The sequence below is a fragment of the Microcaecilia unicolor genome, chromosome 3 (genome assembly GCF_901765095.1).
Source record: "Microcaecilia unicolor chromosome 3, aMicUni1.1, whole genome shotgun sequence".
NCBI classification, from domain to species: Eukaryota; Metazoa; Chordata; class Amphibia; order Gymnophiona; family Siphonopidae; genus Microcaecilia; species Microcaecilia unicolor.
The window spans coordinates 164,158,885-164,183,794 of NC_044033.1; the positions used below are offsets into that span (position 1 = coordinate 164,158,885).

General features: G+C 40.8%; 1 protein-coding gene across 1 annotated transcript in view; it reads left to right on the forward strand.

The window, feature by feature from the left end:
- The window catches only part of LAMA2 (laminin subunit alpha 2), a 1,107,608-nt gene that overhangs the window by 1,035,371 nt on the left and 47,327 nt on the right, over positions 1–24,910 (forward strand). The window contains exons 57-59 of the mRNA XM_030196530.1: positions 986–1,134; positions 5,488–5,664; positions 8,658–8,838. Coding sequence (XP_030052390.1) covers positions 986–1,134; positions 5,488–5,664; positions 8,658–8,838 — 507 coding nt within the window. The remainder of the gene's footprint in view (positions 1–985; positions 1,135–5,487; positions 5,665–8,657; positions 8,839–24,910) is intronic.

A 24,910-nucleotide genomic window follows, 5' to 3' on the forward strand; every position in this document is an offset into this window, starting at 1 on the left:
GCACTTAACAAGCAATAATGAGTACTAATCGGCAATAATTAGAATTTAAGCGCACAACTCGCTAAGCATATTCTGTAACGCACTGCACCTAAATTTTAGCGTATGCAGGCAAAAAGGGGCATGGTTATGGGCGGGAAAATGGGCATTCCAAAATTGACGTGTACTGTTATAGAATATGGCCCTCTGCACCTAAATGTACGCACCGGGATTTACGCCACGCTTTTTTTGGTGTAAATGGAGCGTGTAGTTTTTGACACTGGAACATCAACTAAGCGTATTCTATATACCACATCTAAATCTAGATGCCGCTTATAGAATACGCTTAGACAGAAATGTTTTCCATGCGGATTTTTTAGGCGCCATATATAGAATCTGGCCCTATGCGCTAACTGTGAATATTCAGCAGAGATAACTGGCTATCTGCCACTGAATATTAGCAATTTGCTGGCTAAATGCTAATTAACTGGCCAGGAGCCATTCCTGGCCGGTTAAATAACACTGAATATCGGCCAGACTGTTTCTTATCGGTTGTATTTTTATTGTACAATTTGCCAGGGATTGTCTGGCTTTCTTATTCTGCTGGAATCCACATTGAACTTGAAAGGTGTTTGCGGAATATAATCCTATTTGTAATGTAATGCACCCTTTTGAAGCAGGTCATGCACATCACCCTAAGATAAGTGAGATCAGGCTCCTGTTTGCCCCAAGTACTTTGATGTCTTCCAAATTTTGCACTCTAGACAGTCACCTATGTTGCTATATTTAAATCTGGGCCTGGGGTGTTTACTGGCCACACTTGGTATTGGTAGCTATGTACAGTAAATTATTACAGAGCTTTGTGGATGGACCTAGTGAAGGTGCATCAACCTTAATGGAATAAAGCAAAAACCGTCTCAGATAAGGAGAGTTATGGGCTTGCTTATCATTTTCTGCCACCATCTACTACATTTACTGTGTTACCTAGCAGCTGTGTTGTATTTTGCAGGCTTACTATGCAGTGTTCCTCAACAAGGGTCGACTAGAGGTGCACCTGTCAACAGGCTTACGAGAGCCGCAAACAATCGCCATCCGACCCGAGACAGGGGAGTTTCACGACGGTAGAGAACATTCCATCCGGATAGAAAGAACAAAAGGGTAACAAAGGAAAATAGAATTCAGTTTCAGCTGCTTTGACACTCTACTCAGCATAACAGTTGCACAAAACAATAGACTCCCTCATATATAAAATTAGCATTCTTAAATTAGAAAAGATAGTAGCATAATTGCCAAAAAAGGGTCACTTGTAGCACACCTGTTAATATGATGTTATTTGTCCACCTGAGGGTGGCTAAGGTGTTATTGTATCGTTATGGTCCTTGTAGGAGCAATTTCAAACTGTCTATGTTGTCACAAAGTCCACAATAGTTTTAACCCAGAGAGACTGCATCAATTTTCAAAGCAAAGATACACATATACCTTCACTGTGACGCTTGCCAGAGATACAAACTACCTGCAGATATCTTGCATGTTTTTTTTCTATTAATAAAAAATAATATGCATGAAGAACCCCTTGAAAATGAGAACTAAAAGCAGCATCATTTGGCAGTTTTCATAGCCCTCTGTCACTTACCGCTACACTAGCTTCCATAGCCCTCTGCCAGTCCCACTCAGACCATACATGCTGGCAGCAGTGGGGAGAACAGAACATTCCATCAAGTGCTGCTCCTGGTACTTCAGTCATGAACTTGGTTTGCTTGGGCAGGCATACACTTCCTTCAGCTCTTCTTATTTATTTATTTTTCAGTTTACTTTTCAGAGGTAAAAGGCTTACAGGGGTCAGTTTTATTTGATGTCCTATCCACGCTAGACTTTCAGGATATGTCTGGTGGAACTTGAAGACTCTGACTGCATTGCGTTTTGTACCAGTTCACACGCAGCTGCACATGCATGTTTATCCTGGAATGTAGGCTCCATTATTTCTGGGTTGGAGCCTTTCTTGGGTTTTTAAAATAGTAAATGATGGCAGATAGAGACCCAGTAAAGTCGTTAATATTGTGCCTGCCACTCCTCCATTCATTCATTCATTCTTATATCCCACAATTATCCAAAAGCAAGTTTCAGTTCAATGTGGCATGCAATTATCAATTAGGAAAAGTTATAATATTTGTATCGCTTCTTATGTCCTTGGGGATTGAGTTCCACCATTTAGAGGCCAGATAACTGAATCGTGCAGTATATATGGATTTGTATGTTATGTTTCTACAGTTTGGTAGATGGAGTAATAAGTAACCTGTAGTTTCTGGGCTTGCATTTCTCGATGATAGATCGATCAAGTCTAGCATGTAGTCAGGGGACATTACGAATAGCATTTTGAAGATAAGAGTACTAGTTTTGAAAAACAGCCTGGCCTTGACTGGCAGCCAGTGTAGCATTGCAAGCAGCGGGGTAGTCAGGAAAGCAAAGATGCAAATGGAAGGAAAAATAGCCAATACGGTAAAATGGTGGTATAACTCCTATTTGTTTTGGACATTATTTGGGATTCTGATAGGTACTTGTGACCTGAATTGGGCACTGTTGGAAGCAGAATACTGGGCTTCCCCAGTATGGCTATTCTTATATTTTTAACTAACTGTATTAATATGCAGATTGAAAAAGAAAACACACAAGTTAAGTAGGATAAAAATGTTTTGATCAACTGATTTGGCCATTGTGAACAGAAAATATTGGGTGCTATCAAATAAAACCACATCATTCTACATAAACAAATACTGTTACTTTGGCAAATTAAAAGATTATCCACCTCACAATTATAATTATTATTGGTTAATTTATCAAATGTTATTTTACTGTAGCTTTGTATTTCACATAAAAAAGTACCAGAATACCAAATCTCTCTAGAAAAGAAGGAGCCTACTAAAATAAGCTTATAATAGACACTATAACCAGCACCTAGTGGGCACACAGTTATAGGATTACCCTCCTATAGTCCAGGCAGGTTTTAAAGATTCATTTTCTTTGTTTATACATGCATAAGGCTTTTAAAATTATCCTACCGTAGACATTTTTAAGCTAGTCAAATAAAAAGGTATTGCCTTATTACTGTATATTGAACTTTAAGAGTATGAATATGTATCTCTTCTGATATGTTTCAAAGAGTCCTGAATCAATATCTAATTTACAGTTCAAATCTCAGAGCTCTTTGTACGGCTCACTCTTTTGCACAAATGTCATTATGTTTCAGAGTTTGTTAAACTATCAAGTGATGCGAGGCATAAAACCAGAGCTCATATTGGGTCTGACACACAGAGCTAATGGAATACAAGCCAAAGCACTAACTTCCCCATGGTGGGCAGCAAGCTTGTTTTTCCCCTGAAAATTAGACCGAGCACAGCATCTATCAAACATGTGTCACTTTCCAATTCCTGCAATCAAAGCACTAAAGAACTGTTTGTTTTCTCAGCTAGTCAGTAAATTGTCCATAGCGGGGAAACAAAGATCCAGGCAGATACAGCTTCCATTCTGTTCTGTGCCCGCTGTGCCCTGTCAGATTCCTCATTACAGTATATCCCAATGTGTTAGGTAGGAGCTTAGCACATCAATGCTGCCATGTACACGCAGCAGGCAGTTTTTTACATTAAACGCACTGGAATTGCAACTAGGGATGTGCAGTCACTGGAAACACGTAGTAGCATGGAGGTGTTTATTCGATATGACGTCCAAATCCAATTTTGTACGTTTTGCTAAAAACATGCAAATATCCAGTGTTAAACATAGCAATTTTTAAACCAGAAAAAGTCTCTCTTTTTGGTTCAAAAATCGCTATAGTTTAGACGTATTTGTGCTCAGTGCATATTTCTTGAAGGACCATTTTCAAGAAAAAAATAAACAACCAAGAGAAAAGCACACAAAAACGAGCCACTGGGTTGTCTGGAGGCCAGCATGGCCTACATAGACATCTCAGCAGAGCAGTGGGGCACCCTAGGGGGCACTGCAGGGGACTTCACATAAAAGCCGCCAGGTACACATCATACCATAACCTCCTTCTGTTGTATGGCAAACCCTCCAGGAACAGCAAAAAAGTACTGTACTCCACTATACACCACTACAATAGCCCTTGAGCCTGGAGGTGTCACCTATATGTAGGTACAGTAGATAATTTGTGGTTTTTCGAAGGCTCACAACTTCCACCACAAGTGTACAAGTTAGATGGGATATGGAACCGGGTCCCTTTCTCTACAATCCTCTGTACTGACCACTAGCCTACTGCTGAGATCAGCTTGCTGCTGTAATAGGAATGGCCATAACATCTGCAGCTGTCATTGAGCATGGTATTTACTGACATTGTCATATCCTAGGGGGGTAAGAGAGGGGGTCAATAGCCTGGGGGATTAAAGGGGTCATGCCTTAATCCCTCCATTGGTCAGTTAGGGCACCTTTTTGCGACTTAGTCATGATTGAAACAGATCTAGATAAAAATGCCCCAATTTTTGCCCAAAATATGCCCCCCATTGCAATTTACCAGTTGCTGATAAAAAGTCTCAAATATGAGTTTTTAAAATTGCCACTTAGACGTTTTTGCCTCTTTGTGCCGTTTTTGAGATGTTTTTCTCTTTTGAAAATGAACACCATTGTAAATATCGGCAAATAAAGACCTACACATTTCATCCAGTCTGCCCAACAAAGTGTCAGAGCTGCATCTGACACCCTGCACAGGTTCCACTTCATAATTAAACACTGTTAGAATTCATCTCTAGCTCTCTCTGCCAACTTTGGGGCACAGACCATAGGAAATGTCAATGAGATATCCCATGTCAATTTCAGGTCATTGGCAAATAAAAATGAGCAGAAAAACACTATTTTTTTTTTTTTTTTTTGGGGGGGGGGTTCCTGTGTACCATCGATAGTACATATAAAGTATCACACACCATGTAAATGAGTTTATCTTGTTGGGCAGACTGGATGGACCGTACAGGTCTTTATCTGCCGTCATTTACTATGTTACTATATGCTATGTTACTATGTTACACATTCTTTCCCACAGAATGAAAAATATGAAAAAAAAAAATTCCCAGAAACAACACAGGAAATGACATGAAACAAAAAGGTTCTGATTACACAGCCCTATCTGCAGCAAGGTCACAGTCTATTATGGCTGCCTCCCTTTAAAGGGCTCAGAAGAACAATACAATTAACCTAGGCGAGCGTGGACACTCATTTTAAATAGCCAAAGCAAGGCTTCATTATCCTCAAAATCAGCTTCCTCTTCTCTTCCTAGATTGTCGTCCTACTGTCTACTGTCTCACAATTCACTTATTCTGATACTACTGAGTGTAAAGTGAAAGTATTTCCCTTCTTTCTTTCCAAAACTCCAACCAAAGAGTTTCCAAGTAACAGTGTGTATGGCTGCTGGAAGGACTGCAGAAAATGCACAGCAAGTATGAGTGTATGATAAACATGATATGAATCAGAACCAGCTTTTATATATTTTTCTCTTTTTTTTTAAATCAGAATATTTACTGTGCAAGTTGATGAAGACAAAGGACAAACACAGAGGATGTCAGGGGACCAGTCGATCTCTGTAAAGAAGCTCTTTGTGGGAGGTGTTACACCTGACTTCCATTCGCCCTTCCTCAGGAACATACACTCTTTCGAGGGCTGCATATGGAATCTTGTCATTAACACTGTGTAAGTTTTCTTATAACTAAAATACACAGTGTGGGGTTTTTTTCTAACAATAAAAGTTCCGGTACTCAAATGCCAGGCCACCTTTCAGGGGTGGGGTGATCACTGAGAGACTCAACCCACAATAGCCAGGCCTCCTGCAACTAGTCACAGAATCTATGACAAGGCAGAACTGGTGTGCAGAGTCTGAGCTCTTTCATTAACAAACTCAGGGACCACTGGTCAATTTTAGCAGACAATGGAAAAGGTGCTGGTACCCCCAGGTACCCCTCATAAAAAGCCCTGAAAATACATATCTGTTAGTAAATGGATCTAAGATTTCCATACAGAAAGCAATGATATATTCAATGTGTTTTCACTAGCAAAAAAGGTGCTGGTACTCAAGTGTCAGTCTATCCTTCAGGGGTGAGGTGATCACTGAAGGAACCACCTCAAAATAGCCAGGCACCTGCAAGCAGCCACAGAATTATGAAAAGGAGATATTGGTATGAAAAGCCTGGGATCTTTCATTAATACTTGGTTGCAATAGGTTAATTTTAGCATGTAATAGGAAAGGCGATGGTACTCAGTACCCCCGAGTACCCCATTAAAAAAAGTCCCAGATATATTCATCTTTACAAGTGTCTCTACTTTGTCCACAATGCTGAGAAAAAAGTTTGTGAACTTTCTAGGGTGCTCAGTATGTTAGCACGATTTATGCTCAGACCATGATTAGGTTCTAATGTAGACCCTGATAAGATGCAAAGTATATTCCCTTCAGGGGCCCTTTCCTTAAGAGTGTAAAGGCCTAATGTTCACTTAGTACAGGAAAATATGCTACCGAAGAATGCATATAAACGTTGCAGTATTTTGCCTGATAACTCGCAGGTTAGGTATTTTTAAAAAATATTTTTGGGAGGGGGCATGTCATGGATAGAGATAGGCATTTCCACATTATCAAGTCTAGTGCATTATGATTAACATGCACTGACTGGATAATGCAGAGTTAATGCAAGAGCATTTAGCACCTCCTAAACTGAAGGCAGTAAGTGCTTCCACATTAATTTTTTGCAGGTCCGACATACTGGTAACATTAGTGCATGACCTGCAAATTAAAAAGAAAAGCCCTAAAACATGCCGCATTAACTGTAGGCTTAGCATGTGGGAATGTCCTGTGGTAGAACACATTAAACTTTAGTAAAAGTTAGCTCTTAAATTTATCCCTTACTTTCAGTCAAGCATAGGAGCTTAAGAGTTCTCCTCAAAATCCACATAATCTTTGGAACTTAGAAATGCAGGCTTGCCATTATTATTATTATTATTATTATTTAGCACATTTATATCCCACTTTTTCCCACAGTTTTGCAGGCACAAAGTGGCTTACAATGTACTGATGAGGCTAACGCCAGATCAGTTGTTATACAAATACAATCAAATTAAATAGGATAGAAGGAACAGGGTAAAAAAGAAAAAGGGAAAGGTTAAAGAGTCTAAAATGGTCTGCGGCAATTCATTTGCCTAGATTTAATGAGCCTAGTGTATGAGCTCTAGTGCTGAATATTAGTGCCAGACTCTTAAATTTCTCCCTCCCCTAAATCCTCCTGTTGCCACCTACTTTTGAGGCTCCTAAATTCAGCAGTTTAGTGAAATTTTCATAAAATGAATGTCAGCATTCGGCCGTCATAAATTTTTCAAGCAGCCAATTTAGGTGCCTGACTCTCAGCAAAAATCCTTTGAATATTATCCTCTCCCTCCCATCCTAATGTTAAAAGAAGCAAGGTGGCCTTCTTAGATTAGCAACCAGTTTGAAACAGGGAAATGAAAACGATTGTACGCTCTATCACATGTTTCTGACTAGTCACAATATTTTGCCATCTGTGGTGTACTTTGTAGAATCTGGGGAATCTAAGGGCCCCTTTTACAAAGCTGTGGTAAAAAGGACCCTGCGGTAGTGTCGGTGTCTGTTTTTGCCATGCACCAAAGCCCCCTTTTGCCACAGTAGGCAAAAGGCTGTTTTTGGGGGGGAGAGGGGGGGTTAAAGGAAATGGGCCATGTGCTAATCACAAGGATTGGCACACAGCCATTTCCAGACCTGGTGACAGTAAGGGCTCCTGTGCTAACCCAGTGGTAACCAGGCAGCACGTGGCACTTTCTCAATTACTGCCAGGTAAGGCCCGGCATACAGAAATACAAAATATTTCTGTCACACCGGAAATGGTGCGCACTGGGGGTGGGACGTACCACCAGGCTCCTGCGGTAGCCCAGCGATAGTCCCAATTTGGCATGCAACAACACTGTGGTAACTCAAACTGCGGTGTTGTAAAAGGGCTCCTAAATGAGGAGCACTTTTACTAAACTGCATTGGGTGCTAATGCATGCCTAACAAAGGACCTCTTTCATAAAGCCATGCTAATGATTCTCACATGGCAAATGAGAAGAAGCCCATAGGAATTGAATGGGCTTCCTCTCATTTACCGCGCAGGAATCGCTAGTGCAGCTTTGTAAACGAGCAAAAAATGGAGCACCACAGGACACACTCAGGTGTCCTGCAGTAACTTCGAAATTTGTGCATGTTAACCGTGCATTAAATAAATTTTAGAATATTTTTGAGGGAATGCCATGGACAGAGAGTGGGCGTTCCTGTGCTAATTCGTTTTTGCATCTAACTGGGTAGTGCAGGAATATCGCAAGAGCCCTTATTGCCTACTAAATTGGTGGTGGTAGGTGCTTCTGCAGTAATTTTTTAAAATGTCCATGTGCTAATGGCAACAGTAACACATGGCCATTAATGTAAAAGTAGAAAATCAGCCATTTTACAGCTGTGGAAAAAATGGCCTTAGCACACTTCCAAGACCCATGTAAGGGCATGCCAAGGCCACTTTTTACTACAGCTTAGTAAAAGGGCCTGTACATTTCATATCAATAGAAAGGAATTGATTCCACAGTATATACACTGGCTTTAAATAATACTGGAAAGAGCTTCCTAATTTTCCATGCTCCCTCCCACCCATTCACAGCCCCATGGACTTTGCTGAGGCGGCATCCTTCGAAAATGCAGACATTGGCCATTGTCCCACTTTGGAAACTGCCAGACCCCTGCCTGAAGAGGAAGAAGATAAGAAGGTTACAGCAGCCCCTGGAGAAGCTGAAGTTATTCTACCTGCTTCTCCACCTCCTCCTACCCCAGCTCCACCTCTTGTAAGTTTTTCCTGCTTCTACTGTGACATATACTTAGAAGTAAGCTCTATGGCGCATTAGTTACCCTTATATCCTATTCACATCACAGGAGCACTTTACAAAAATATTTGAAAGTAATGTATCATATGTATTGCACAAAAATAATGGCATGCACATACTGTATGTGTATATAATGTGCATATTTGTGTATTTGCTCTGCACTCTCACACTTACAGGCTAAGAGGAGGTTCATCACTTCAATTTGTTCTGTGCTACTTTGTACGAGTTGAGAAATAAGGATCTCAAACAACATTTCTAACTTGATTACCTTATTTCTATTTACAGGTCAGCACTGAGATTTGCACCTCCAGCACATGGCTAGCAGATATTTGTAATTTCATTCTGCAAAAGCACAGATTAGATTAGTTTAAAGCCTTTAAAAAAAAAAAACCTTAGCGCTTTAACAGGTAGGACTTGCATGAATACACTACACCTGAACACATCTGAGTGATGGAGGCACTATTGATATATTTCCAAGCATCTTATGTTGGAGGCTAGGGCTATTCAGCTTGGAGAAGAGACGGCTGAGGGGAGACATGATAGAGGCATATAAAATAATGAGTGGAGTGGAACAGGTGGATGTGAAGCGTCTGTTCACGCTTTCCAAAAATACTAGGACTAGGGGACATGCGATGAAACTACAGTGTAGTAAATTTAAAACAAATCGGAGAAAATATTTCTTCACCCAGCGTATAATTAAACTCTGGAATTCGTTGCCGGAGAAAGTGGTAAAAGCGGTTAGCTTAGCAGAGTTTAAAAAGGGGTTGGACGGCTTCCTAAAGGACAAGTCCATAAACCACTACTAAATGGACTGCGGAAAAATCCACAATTCCAGGAATAACATGTATAGAATGTTTGTACGTTTGGGAAGCTTGCCAGGTGCCCTTGGCCTGGATTGGCCGCTGTCGTGGACAGGATGCTGGGCTCGATGGACCCCTGGTCTTTTCCCAGTGTGGCATTACTTATGAACTGAGGAAATGATACCAAAGGCAGCATAAGCATACAGAAGGGACATTCATTACTCACCATTTCCTTATAAGTATCTCACATGACAAAACATATAAGATTGCAACTCAGGAATTAGCGATATGGTCAAAAACGTCTGAATTATTTCAGTTTAGATTGAGATCATGACATTTTCGTGATTTTCCCTTCCTCTCTCCCTCCCTCCCAACCACCACCACAACAAATCTGACTGCTTTTTAATTTTTTTTTTTTTTTTGGGGGGGGGGGGGGGGGAACCGGAGTGATGTAGGATTTAAAGCAATTTATATCAACATATTCACTCCCAGTCCTTGAGGACCACCAATGGACAATTTTTCAGGATATCCCTAATGAATATGCATCCTCCCCATGGAGTGAAAATCTTAATCCTGTTATGATCTACTATAATCCTGCCCTATAAATAACAGTACAATACTCATAATATGCTTTCTAATATTATCAAAAATAGTTTATTTGCTTTATTATACTTATTGAACTCTTTAATTTACAAACTCCTACTCCTGTCCAAGATTCCACGCACTCCACACTCTCACACATACATACTACCCACTATTGCACTGTAGAGCAAACCTTGTTACAAAAAAATTGTAGAATTTCACATGAACAACTCAATATATAATACAGCAAAAAACATGTGTACTTGCAGTGCTCAACTTGAATATGCATGGGAGATTTGCATGCCGACAACCTCCATTGTAAACAAATCTGTCTCACTGAACATCCTCTGAGTTCATAGGTGAGCTTCAAATCTCCTGCTTTAAAACTGGCCTCCCTTGGCCTCTCTGTCATTTTGTGTTTTTAGTTTCTTCACTACTGTCCTTTCATTAAGGATTTAGAAGTCCTTTGACTCAGAGCTCCACAATATTCTAAGTACTGCATCCTTCCCTTGTCTATCTCAGTCCTATTCCCCAGTTCAATCAGCAGAACATTCATCTCCAGACCTTCTTTCTCACACTGTCATGGTATGAGCAAAACAAAAGGTGGTTTCATACATAAATACTTTTTTCAAAAATGTTTTATAAAAATATTTAGTAAAAAAATATTGAGGTTTGTGGAATCATCTTAAAAGGGGGGGGGGGGGGTTAATAGTGTGTACTCTATTATTTTATTTTAATTTCCCATTTTGCTCACACCCTTTTCAGTAGTAGCTCAAGGTGAGTTACATTCAAGTACACTGGATATTTCTCTGTCCCAGGAGGGCTCACAATCTAAGTTTGTACCTGAGGCCATTGGAGCCGACTCTGTGGGTGCTTGAGCACCCCCAATATTGAGAAACTTCCTTGTATGTGTCCAGGAAGGGGTCATTTCCATTGGGCTTAGCACCCCCAATAATTCTGAAAAGTTGGCTCCTATGCCTGAGGCAATGGAGGGTTAAGTGACTTGCCCAAGATCACAAGGAGCAGCAGTGGGATTTGAGCAGCAGTGGGATTTGAACTTTGTAATCAGTATCATGCATTTGGTTTGTAAATTTACTTAAATAATGTTTATGGGGAACTTTTACCAAGGTGTTATCGTTTTTAGTTTCCGTTAAAAATCAGCTGGCGCTAAGTGCTGAGACGCCCATAACGGGTGTCTCAGTGTTTAGTGCCAGCTGATTTTTAACGCAAGCTAAAAATGCTAGTGCACCTTAGTAAAAGACCTCCTATATTATTATTACTACTATTATCATTACTTGAATTATTGTTAATATTTTTTGTTACATTTGTACCCTGCACTTTCCCACTCATGGCAGGCTCAATGTGGCTTACATGGGGCAATGGAGGGTTAAGTGACTTGCCCAGAGTCACAAGGAGCTGCCTGTGCGTGAAGTGGGAATTGAACTCAGTTCCTCAGTTCCCCAGGACCAAAGTCCACCACCCTAACCACTAGGCCACTCCTCCACTCCAATATTATAAATCTTGCTATTATTATCCTTATCAATCTTATCAAGGCTCAAAAATACTTTATCAAAAATATTAAATACAATGATACAAAACAACTTGCACACTAATCTATTGAAATCAGTGTTCAATATATTCATCAATGATAACAAACCAAAAAATGTCCCTCAGATAAATACCACTTAAATGTCACACCCATAAGGATGTTGTTCAAATACCATCACAAAGGGTGTCAAATACAATAAACCTTGATAGCTTTGCTCCAACTAGTCTCACCCTCCATGGACTTCATAAGGGAGCCATATCATTTCTTCCAAGAGCTACGGAGACATCTCAAGGCAGTTGAGCGGGACTGAGCCTCGAGATGTCTATGTAGCTCTTGGAAGAAACAATATGGCTCCCTTGAGAAACCCATGGAGGGTAAAACTGGTCGGAGCAGACCTATTGAGGTTTATTGTATTTGACACCCTTTACGATTATATTTATTTATTTATGATATTTATTTCTGAAATAGATCCAAACAGGTAACTAAGCAGTTTACAATAAATTTAAATGACATCCTTACGGGTATCATATAGTACTCAGCTTCAACTCTAACTTAATAACGATACCATGTTCAATAGGCTGGTTCAATAATATCCTTTAATTGGATCAATGTGGATCAGTAAACTTAATAGCTAAATACTTAGCTTTTTTTGAGTATTACTCTTTTATTCTTCAATATGCGAGATGGAGACTCGGTTAGACCGACATGGTTCCATATTTCACGATAAACGCTGTTTCAAGGCAGTCGCCTAGAAGTCAAATCACAAAGTAAGTAATTTTCACATGATTTAAAGCATTAAACAAAGGTCTAAATATAGAGAAACTACCAGACCTTTATTTTTACGGCGGATTTTCCAAAGATGGCCGCCATCTTTGGAATATTCGCCGTAAAAATATAGGTCTGGTAGTTTGTATTTTGACCTTTGTTTAATGCTTTAAATTATGTGAAAATTACTTACTCTGTGATTTGACTTCTAGGAGACTGCCTTGAAACAGCGTTTATCGTGAAATATGGAACCATGTCGGTCTAACCGAGTCTCCATCTCGCATATTGAAGAATAAAAGAGTAATACTCAAAAAAAGCTAAGTATTTAGCTATTAAGTTTACTGATAATTAATGGAAAAATATAAAAACTTTAGAAAAAAAGAATAGAATAAGAGGATCTATGAGGATTATGACACTACCTCCGAGATATGCTTGGCTCATTCTAGCCATTACAGAGGTAGATGCGTGGATCTGATGATCCAATTAAAGGGTATTATTGAACCAGACTAGTGAACATAGTATTGTTACAAAGTTAGAGTTGAAGCTGAGTACTATATGATAATGATTTACTGCTCCCTTCACTATATAAGTGGTTATATGCCTAGTGAATATGTTTATCCTTATGGGTATAACATTTAAGTAATATTTATCTGATACTTTTTTGGATTTGTCATCATTGATGGATATATCGAACACCGATTTGAATAGATTAGCGTGCAAGTTTTTGTACCTTTTTTGTATTTTTGAGACGATATTTTTGAATAAATATATTTATAAGACATTTTTGAAAACAGCATTTATGAATAAAACCACCTTTTGGGAGACAGCCTGAGCCCCTGAGGGTTGGTGGTATTATTCCTTATTTTTTTAAATACCAGTTTTTTGTTTTCTTATGTGCAGAACAAACCCATTTGGAGAAATTGCCACATTAAACAAGAACATAAGAATAACCATACTGGGTCAGACCAATGGTCCGTCTAGTCCAGTATCCTGCTTCCAACAGTGGCCAATCCTGATCATATCCAAAGTGGCGATCCACATATTTTCCATTCTAGATGTGGAATCTTCCACAACTCATATGGAAAATATGTTGCTCACCACTCTGGATGTGACATCATTATACACAATGATACCTCAATCGGGGGCATTACAAGTGATTCAGGAAACACTAGAACACCGCCAACAACCCTCGAGATTACCAACCACCTTTCTAATGGAGTTAGCTTCTCTAGTCATTAAAGAAAATTATTTTTGGCACGATGGATTTTTCAAGCAGATCAAGGGGGTGGCCATGGGGGCCACCCTAACCCCATCTGTAGCCACACTATATATGGCCCGATTTGAATCATTACTCCTTTACCCCAGTACAAATTTCCAGCCAGTTAAACTTTGGAAGAGATTCTTGGACGACATCTTTTTTCTTTGGAGTGATTCAGAAGAAACGTTGAAACAATTTGGACAGTGGATAAACCAATTGGATCCCAATTTAAGGTTTACACTAAAATATCATTTTGTTCAAATAGAATTTCTAGATGTTATGATCAGAAAAATCGGGGAGAAGGTGATTACCACCCTATATCGTAAACCTATAGAGAGAAACAACTTGCTAAGATTCAACAGTCATCATCCTTACAAACTAAAATTTAATCTGCCCATTAGCCAATATTTGAGGTGCAGAAGAATTTGCACGACATTGCAAGATTTCAAGGGTGAGGTGAGAATCCTGACAGAAAGATTTAAAGAACGGGGTTACCATAAAAAAATCATTGAGGCAAGCATATCTTAGAGCCCGTTTTGCTCAAAGACCCTTACTATTACAGGACCAACAACAGAGCGAAAGTGACCATTTAACATGTGTATTGCCAATTACACATTTGACAAATCGAATAGTCCAGTCTTTAAGATCACATTGGCATATCATGCAGTTACACACGAGCTTTGAAGAACCCCTGATAATAGCATACAAAAGGGGTAAAACAATCGGTGAGATATTGACTCCCCCGAGATACTATTAAATTCAAAATTTTGCACAGACGGGATCCCAAGAAATTTGCGGGCATTGCCAATGGTGCTCTCAAGCCCTCACAGGTCGAGAATGATCGGCTCCATACAATTCCCATAAAAACAAAATAAAAAACCAGGTCAGCTGTGATAGCAAAAATGTAATTTATGCAATAATTTGCCCCTGTAAATTAATATATATAGGCAGAAGCAGACGTCCAATTAAATTAAGGCTCAACGAGCATAAATCTAGGATCAATACAGAAAATCTACAAGCTCCACTAGTGACCCATTGGCAACAACATTCTCACAATTGGCTAGATATAAGATGGCAAATAATTGATTCAGTACAGACAGGGTGGGAGGGAGGTCATACAGACAAATTATTAAATTATCATGAACAATTTTGGATCTATACACTCAATACAGTAAGCCCCAAAGTTTTAAACACAGAATTAGAGTGGGCCACTTTTATCTAATGTTCGGTACTTAGCTCACTCGAATCCAAGCCTCCTTATTGGGCCACGTCATCTAAAATCAGACCTTTAAATTCAAAGGCAGGATGCTTAGGCGCCATCTTGGCAGACAAAATATCGTAGATTAGTCGGCATGACAGCATAGTGCCAGTAAGAGGTATGAACAACTATATATATAAAAATGATCTTGCTCCCATTGTAAATTAATAAATCAATGAATAAATGTTTAATAGAATTGTTAATAACATGTTTATTCTTGCATTTGAAAAAATCGCTTTTGCAGTAAAACATGATTCATGTCGGAGCTATATCCCTCTGAAGCCGACATTGTCTTTTGCTGATAAAGCTAAGTAAATTTATATTAGATTGAACATTTAAGTATAAGAAGGTTAAGGGAGTGCAAAAAAAAAAAGCTACAAAAACTTTCAGGAATAAAACTTTCATTCATTAAAGATGTGAGTAAATCAAAGGGACGAGTGACGATCAGTGTGTTTTCAAACATACACCGTGAGAAATTGGTTTGTTTGAACCCCCAAACTGAGGTCTCAGTTAAAAAAAATTATACGATCAAATAGAAGATTGTAAGTAACGCAGCCATTACATTATAATATTTACATTGCTATTTTAAAATGGCTTACAGTGGAACTAAACAAAATGGGGAAAATTAAGAGTGGCTCAGAAACCTTCCAATACAATGAAATTAAACAAAATACTATCTCATCCCCGTCTCCCCCCACTCCCACCCACACACAATACACACCACCATAATCAAAGTTCTATGACCAGTGATTCTCCAGGCTCCTAAAATGGGGCAGGCTATAGCCCTGATCTAGAATAGGGAAGGTGGGGGTGAGGAGGGAGACAATTTTCATCTTCCATGCAAAAAGCAGAAAAGTGCAACTAACGCTCGTTCCTGAAATTAAGAAAGTAGTAGGAAAAGGTTTTTTTTTTATTTTGCTATTTTTAATCATTTATTTCAGTTTTGCTATACCACCACATTTGCAATAAAAGTCACAGCAGTTTGCAATAATTAATATAAAAGAGAAAAAAAGCACTCCATAATAATGATAGAAAAATGGACAAACACACAGATTAGACATTCAAATTCTGAGACTCAGATCCCAGCTTCTCTCGCTGAGAGTGGGCCTTCAAAAAAAAGAATCAAAGGTGTCACACAATAGACTGGACCACTCATCTAAGCCCCAAATTACTCTGTAAAGGTAATACCAAAAACAAATGTGTTTTCAATGCGGTTCTAAACTTCTTGTAAGAGGCCACGGTGCACAGAGAGAGGGGCAAAGAGAAGGAGCTATGAAAAAAGACACTGTGCCTGGTGGACTCCCAAGGAGCATAGGAGGAATCAGGAAGAACTAGCCTATGATCAGAGGTAGTATGTAGGAATACAGCAGATTGTAATGGAGGTCAGATAGCCAGGGTACTGTTATGTAGGGCTCTTTGGGTTTGTAATTTCTTCAGGTTTTGCAATACCTGCTGTCATGGGGTATCTGCAATATAAGCTCTGATGTCTTTTTATTGGACTAACTTAGGGGCCCTTTTACTAAAGTATGATAAAATCTGGGGTTAACATATTATAACGCGGTATTTTATCACACAGTAAGCGTATGTGGCACTTTTTAAAGCTTTTTCTTTTTTTTTTTTTTTAAATTGTGAAAGAATTTTATTAAAACAACATAAAACAGTACAACACACCAGATCCACTGATCACACAACAAGAAGTACTTCCAGTTAGACACAAATGGGGGTAATATTCAGCCCACAGCAATCAGCGGTTTTTAAGCTGCTGACAACCACGGGCAGAGCTGAGCCCAGCCCCAGACATTCAGTGCCAGGTTGTGTGAGGGCTCCGGCATCGAATATCCAGGTATGTGTGGTCACCTGGAAGTAAGCAGATAAGTTAGGACAGACTTTTTGCTGTCTTAACTTCATCTGCTTACTTAGCTGGTTAGCAGATTGAATATTGCTACTAACCAGTTAAGTACCAGCTCCACTCAAGCTCCGCCCATGAACCACCCCTGCTATAACCAGACACTGCAGGGGCAGTTACTGCTGATAGTCAGTGGCACTGTGTAGTTAAATGCCACACACCCTTGCTAAAAGTCCTCAGACTCACCCTGTAATCCCACTTCCCCACAAACTCATCACCTCACCCCTTCCTCAGAGAATCTTGACCATCTCCATCAGACAGGAATTCAGTTGCCTTCTACAGTGGACCCACACAGCCTAATCAAGGGTCTCCAGACCTTTACCCCTTTCTGAGTAGATTACTTCTGTTCCACTAAAAAGCCCCCACCAGTGCCGGCTTAGCTGCAGGAAAGAAATATATTACTACTACTACTACTACTACTTAACATTTCTAAAGCGCTACTAGGGTTACGCAGCGCTGTACAATTTAACATAGAGGGACAGTCCCTGCTCAAGGAGCTTACAATCTAAAAGACAAGTGAATGGACAGTCCGATAGGGGCGGTCAAATTGGGGCAGTCTGGATTTAGTGAATAGTAAGAGTTAGGTGCCAAATGCAGCATTGTAGAGGTGGGTTTTAAGCAAAGACTTGAAGATGGGCAGGGAGGGGGCTTGGCGTAAGGGCTCAGGAAGGTTGTTCCAAGCATAGGGTGAGGCGAGGCAGAATGAGCGGAGTCTGGAGTTGGCGGTGTTGGAGAAGGGTACAGAGAGGAGGGATTTGTCCTGTGAATGGAGGTTACGGGCAGGAACATAGGGGGAGATGAGGGAGGAGAGGTAGTGAGGGGCAGCAGACTGAATGCATTTGTAGGTAAGAAGGAGAAGCTTGAATTGAATATGGTATCTGATTGGAAGCCAGTGAAGTGACCTGAGGAGAGGGGTGATATGAGTAAATCGGTTTTGGCGGAATGTGAGACGTGCAGCAGAGTTCTGAACAGATTGAAGGGGGGATAGATGGCTAAGTGGGAGGCCAGTGAGGAGTAAGTTGCAGTAGTCAAGGCGAGAGGTAATGAGAGCATGGACGAGAGTTCGGGTGGTGTGTTCAGAGAGGAAAGGGCGAATTTTGCTGATGTTAAAGAGGAAGAAGCGGCAGGTCTTGGCAGTCTGCTGGATATGCGCAGAGAAGGAGAGGGAGGAGTCAAAGATGACTCCGAGGTTGCGGGCAGATGAGACGGGGAGGATGAGGGTGTTATCAACTGAGATAGAAAGTGGAGGAAGAGGAGACGTGGGTTTTGGTGGAAAGATGATGAGCTCGGTCTTGGACATGTTCAGTTTCAGGTGGCGGTTGGACATCCAGGCTGCAATGTTGGATAGGCAGGCTGATACCTTTGCCTGGGTCTCTGCAGTGATGTCTGGTGTGAACAGATATAGCTGGGTATCATCAGCATAGAAATGATACTGAAAACCATGAGATGAGATCAGGGCGCCCAGGGAAGAGGTTATTCTGGGATGCAGTCAACTCTGGCACCTTTCTATTACACAAAAAAGTGCCTGAGTCCCATGGAATTGTCTACCCTGTCCAACACTGAACTCTGTGTTGAATAGTTTTCCAGTAGGTCCTGGCCTGGGACAAGTGCACCAAATATGGCCCATCATCCCCCTCTCACCACAACCCTTCCATCAAGAGGGCCGAACAGGTGTCAAGTACCAACTGTACAACACCTTCACATTGTTCTCTTGAATATTTACCAGCATTGAAATCTTGTCCAAGGCCACTTCCATCTGCACCCAGTCCCAAACCTCATAATGCACCAGCAGCTGAGCTTCCCAACAGTCTCTATGAGGGTAGACTTGAGGCCTTTTACCCCTAAGTTGTTTTTATATAGTAGAAATTAAGCCTTCAGTACCAAAAAAATCAAGGTTCAAGATTAACTTTATTTGATATACCACCTAACAGACAAGCTATCCAAAGGATCGAGAAAAAAAAAACCTCAAACTGTAAAAGCTTTCTGAAATAAATGAGTTTTAAGTAATGATTTATTACTGTGTAAAAAAGACTCCAACTTCAGTTCCAAAGGGAGCCCATTCTACACATTAGGCCCTATAACATTAAACATGGATTTACAAAAAGTATTCTGGGAAATCTGACGAAAGTAGGGACAACCAACAAATGTTATGCAGAGGAGCAAAGAGTACATGAGGTAACATAGGGTGTAAGGTGACTCAAAAGAAACAGTGGGACACTGGTTTGGAGAATAACATATATCAACAGAAAGATTTTACACTGTAACTGAAAACACACAGGAAGCCAGTGTTCTGATTTTAAGAGGGGAGTAACGCGATCAAACTTCCTTGCCCCTCACATAGATCCTCCAAAAAAGTACTATCATTGGTCAGGTTCTCTGTAAACTTGGGAGAGGTCAATAAGTGGGCTGATTGACAATATATATAGTGAGGGTGAGCAGGGATCTGATACTTACACACCACACCTTCAAAAGATAACAATTTTCCATCATTAAAAAAACTGACTCCATCTGCGAGCATGTAGGACCACACAAAAGGCACAGTCCTATCTGATTAGCTATGCAGCTACAGCACTGAATGTCAGCCATACCCTCATTTATTTATGTATTTATTTATCTTATGTATGACATTTGTGCCCCACATTATCCCAAACAAGCTCAGGTTCAATGTGGCTTATATTCAAGAAAAACATCAAAAATATTATACAGTCAGATAATTAATTATAACATTTAACATATTAGGAATAATTCCCAAACGCCTCTGCTGACCCCTATATGCAGCACTGCATATCCAGGACTAATTTAACCTGCTCCAGTCAATGCTAAAAAAACGCTGACCACCACTGGTTGATTATTGACCCAAGAGTAAAATAATGAATGTCCGATCTGTAAAAGGCAGAAACAAGTGCTTTAATAATACAAGGCCCTTTTCATCAAGGGCTCTGCAACCTTTACTTGACTGTGGGAATCAACGAGCTAAATAATGTCATGCTAATTACTGCTTGACCTCCTGTTATACTTCTTAGGATTCTCTCGCCATTGAAGTGAGGAGTGCCAACATTACAGCTGACTTCAATTCCATGACGGTATCTTTCAGCATTTAGAGCACCTCTTAATGATGTTTCCTTTAACCTGTTTTTATTAATCCTGATATTATTTCAGTGGTGAAGAGTCCGTTCTCCTTTGGCTAATAAATGACTTGTCCTGTGAGTGCTACTACAGAATCTTCTTTCTTACAAAACAAGAATGTGTGATTTGGTCAGTCTGTGCACACAGAGGGTAATTTTATAAAGGTTTTATGCATGTGAAGCTTGTTTTTACACATGGAAAGGCCTTTGATAAATCAGTGGCATACCTAGCTTGGTTGCCACCCAGGGTAGAGCACCTTCCTCCTGCAGGCGGTGGGTGCAGTGGACCTAGGTGCAGACAGCAAGGAGGTACACTGAGCAGTTGCGTGGCTTTTGGATCTGCCGGTCCCGTCCCCCTCTGATGTCAACTTCCTGTTCCAGGGCAGGGGACCAGCAGAGCCAACAGTCGCATGACTGCTCAGTGCACCTCCTTGCTGTCTGCTCCTAGGTCCAATGCACCCACCACCTCGCCCTTGATACGCCACTGGGTAAAATTGCACAGTGGTATACATGCAGAGGATAATTCTAGAAACAGATGCCTAGAATAAGAGGGTAAGAAAAAAATTAAGAAATATCAACAAAATTTTGAAAAATTAGAAAATATATAATTTTCTAATTTTTCAAAATTTTTTGATATTTCATTTTTTTCAAAATTTTAAATATCACTCTTATCTTTTATATTCACGCAGTCACTGAACTATCATTGTTTGCTTCAGTGACTACATGAATATCTAAGATGAATGATATTTAAAAATTTGAAGTGAGATGAACTATTTTGTGAAAAATTAAGAAATATCAAAAACTTTTGAAAAATTAGAAAATTATATTCTGGAGCTATGAGGAATATTGGTGCTGGTGAGATAACATCTATTTGTGATGTTGGTAACTGTTTCATATCCCCACCTTCTGATAACCCATCAATCATCATTTACTCTTGGGAAGTGCGCTTTTTAATGGTCAATGGCAGGTATAAATGTTCACACCTAAGTGTTCCATGATATATGTGCAATTTACAGTAATCTATCAGTTATGTGTGTAAAGTGTAGACACGCCAATGACCTCCCCCCCCCCCCCCCCCATGCTCCTTCTGTGTGTACACCCCTTGCAGTTACCTGTTAATGCACTTACACACTATTTTATAGAACAGCACTTAGGGGCCCTTTTCCAAAGGTGCGGGAAGTCTAACGTGCGGGTAGCGTGCGCCCAATCGGCACAACCGCCAGGGCAGCACGTGCGCCTGGTGGTAATTCCAACTTCAGTGCCTGCTGAATCCTTTGGTAGAAAATAATGTTCTTTTTTCTACTGGGGGGGGGGGCGTTCCCAGCGGTAACAGGTAGCGCACCCATGTTGGCACGCACTGCACGGTTACTGCATGGGTAGCATGTGAGCCCTTACTGCTAAGTCAATGGGTGGCGGTAAGGGCTCAGGCCATAAGTAGGCGCGTGCTAGTTTTAATATTAGTGAAGGCCCATTTCCTGGCCCATTAAAAAATAGCCTTTTTCCCAGCTGCAGTAAAAAAAAAATGGCCTAGCACACGCCTAAAAGATGTGCCCACACTACCACAGGCCACTTTTTATCGCGGCTTTGTAAAAGGACCCCTTAGTTCAGATATGCACGTATCAATTATGTCAGTTCTGCACATTTGTGCGCAGTTGTAGAATTACCCTTCACACATTTCTTATCATCACATTTCTTATCATCGCAATCTATGTGAAAAGTTAAATAACACAGTAGAATTTCATAGTTCTGTATTTGCTTCCATGAAGCAATACTTTGAGGCATTCTTTCACTTGACACGGACTGTAGAATGTGTACCAAAAGAGAACTGAAAATGGAAGCAAAGCTGAAGTCTGAACCCTGAAAGGTGATTCCCTCTTGAAAAGCTGTCATTCAGAAACTCACACCTATTCTCGGTGTCCTATTATTCACCAAGCTTTACATTTTTAAATGGGAACTATATTTCTGCTAGATATTCAGTAAAGTTCCTTTAAACTGTCACAGGAGAGAAGAAGTAAAGAGAGCTTGGATATAAAGCTGTTTAAAAATAAACGAATTAACTCAATTTAAATTAAAATTCTTGAATAGGAACAAAAACACAGAAAATAGATCACGACACCAATTTGTAAACTCATTCCCCAATATAATGTTCTGCAAAACACATGCCTGCATTTGCAGGTTAAAGATGAACAAAATTGTTAGACCTTAGGACAGTATTCATTAACTATTATGTCATTCATGCTTCAAAACAGTGAGCTACTTTACTATTGCTATTATAATCCAGTTCTTTGATTTAAGCCAAGTGGAAATTCACTCAAGTTGAAAAGTCTCCACCAGACTAATGACTAAAATATAATGCTATATCTTCTCCCAACTAAGGGGCCCTTCTATTAAACCGCGTAGGCACCTAAGCGCGTCCTATGCATGTCAATTTTGAACTATCGCCTGGCTACCGCGAGGCCCGGGCAATAATTTCATTGTATGCACGTAGACCATTACCACTCAGTTAACGTGTGAGACCTTACTGCTAGGTCAATGGATGGTGGTAAGGTCTCAGGCCCAGAATGGATATATGCCAATTTTTATTTTGCCGCATGTCCATTTTCGCCCCTTCCCCCAAAAGACCTTTTTTGCAGGTGCGCTGAAAAAATGGACCTGCGTGCATCTAATACACGCATCTACCCCAGTGCAGGCTATTTTTTTGTTTACCTTAGTAAAAGGACCCCTTAGCAGACAATCTTATGATAACAAGGACCCGATATTCAGCCCTCAGCAGTCCATGTTTTTAAGACTCTGATGTGAGCTGAATTAAACCCAGATATTCAATGCTAGACCATATCCTGACTCTGGCATTATATCCGGGGATAGTGCTGGGCAGACTTATACGATCTGTGTCCTGAAGAGCATAGGTACAAATCAAAGTAGGGTATACACAAAAAGTAGCACACATGAGTTGTCTTGTTGGGCAGACTGGATGGACCGTGCAGGTCTTTTTCTGCCGTCATCTACTATGTTAATGCTATCAACCAAAAATTAACAAGGCACTGGCAGATATTCAGCCTTTATTCTGTCCTAACTTTATGCACTTACTTAACTGGTTAGAGGACTGAATATCACCGCTAACTGGTTAAGTGCAGGGTCAGCTGAAGCTCCACCTACAGACCACTCCGGCACTAACCAGACAGTGCAGTGGTGGTCAGAGCACATATTAGGTGGCACTGTCTGGCTAAGTGCCTCTGAATATCAGCAGCTGGCCTGCTCTAGGGTCGGTCTTAGCAATTGTGGGGCCCTGTGCAGACCAGGTTGGTGGGCCTCCCCGTCCCCCCATCCCCACCTAGCCACGGAAGTCTTGCGAGGCCGCCGCTGGAAGTCTTGGCAGCCATTTTTAAAAAGCGAAGCAGCAGCAAGAGGGTCAGCAGCAGGCAGGAAAGATTGGGGATCTTTCCTGCCCTGAAGAATCCACTAGACCACCAGGGTGGCTTCAGGCATGTGCCAGGAGGGTACCCTGCAGCTCGGGGGAGGAGAGGCAAAGCAGTCAGATTGTGGCCCATGCATAAAGGAGCACGACAATAGGGAGTGGGAGGGAGTGCTGCGGGGCCCCTGGAAGCTTGAGGCCCTGTGCGACCGTGACTGTCACCCCTGCCCAAGATCGGCCCTGGCCTGCTCAGTGTGGTTTAAGTGGGCAAGAGCCTCCTAACCTATTAAACTATGCTGAATATCGACTGGGACTTATAAGGGGATCTTTATTGCGTCGTCCTGCAGCGTTTCAAAACATAGCTGAAGTTCTGAAATGCAATGTGCTGCAACTTACACATAGGAGTCGAGGAGTAGCCTCGTGGTTAGTGCAGTGGGCTGAGAACCAGGGGAACTAGGTTCAATTCTCCCCTAGCTCTTCAATTCAAACCTATCCTTCCCATATTTAAAGCCCATCCTAAGTCCCATCTGTTTGCTATAGCTTTTGACTTTTGCCATACTTCGTTGACTGCTGGCTCAAACAACATAATGGTGTCTCTCCTCACTCATCTTGCTGCTTCTTACTTACCATTTAGGCTCTCTGTCTTGGTTCATGGTTCATCTTTGTTTCTTTCCTGTCTCCATTGTAATTCCTTTCCATTTCCTGTTATTAGTGTATATAGTGTAAACGGGACCGAAGTACAGCATGCAGTTAAACAGAGCATGCGCTTATCCGACGTGCACTTAAATGGAGTGCACTATACAGTGCACGCCATTAAAGTGCATGTCGGATAAGCGCATGCTGTGTTTAACTGCATGCTGTACTTCGGTCTCGTTTTTGGCGCCATCAATTTCTATGGGGACAAACTTTGATTTAGCGCACCGCTGATAAGTGCAAGATTCGCTTATATGCATGGTTTAAGACCGCTCCTCTGCAGGAAAAACTCCACATAAGCGCACGTACGGAATATGGACACCGATTGGCGCATGACAAAGGGGCGGTAAATTTGAAATCTCGGTTAACTGCCACTTGCAGAATAAGCAAAAGAATGTTAAGAGTGTACACTGGAGTCGTCGTTGCACAACTGTAAGACTTTAACACTGGCTGAACGAATAGAAGTTCTTAAAAAATTAGAAAACAAAGTCAAGCATCTATTGCTAAAGAATATGGTGTCAATCCCAGTCAAATTTCACATATCTTGAAGCAGAAAGACCAGCTTCTGGAAGACTGGCAAAACAATACAAATCCACACCGGAAACGTAAACGGGCGGGAAAAGCTGAGGATGTAGAAGATGCTCTTCAGTGGTTTTCTCAAGTCGGGAGCAGACAGTTTCCTGTC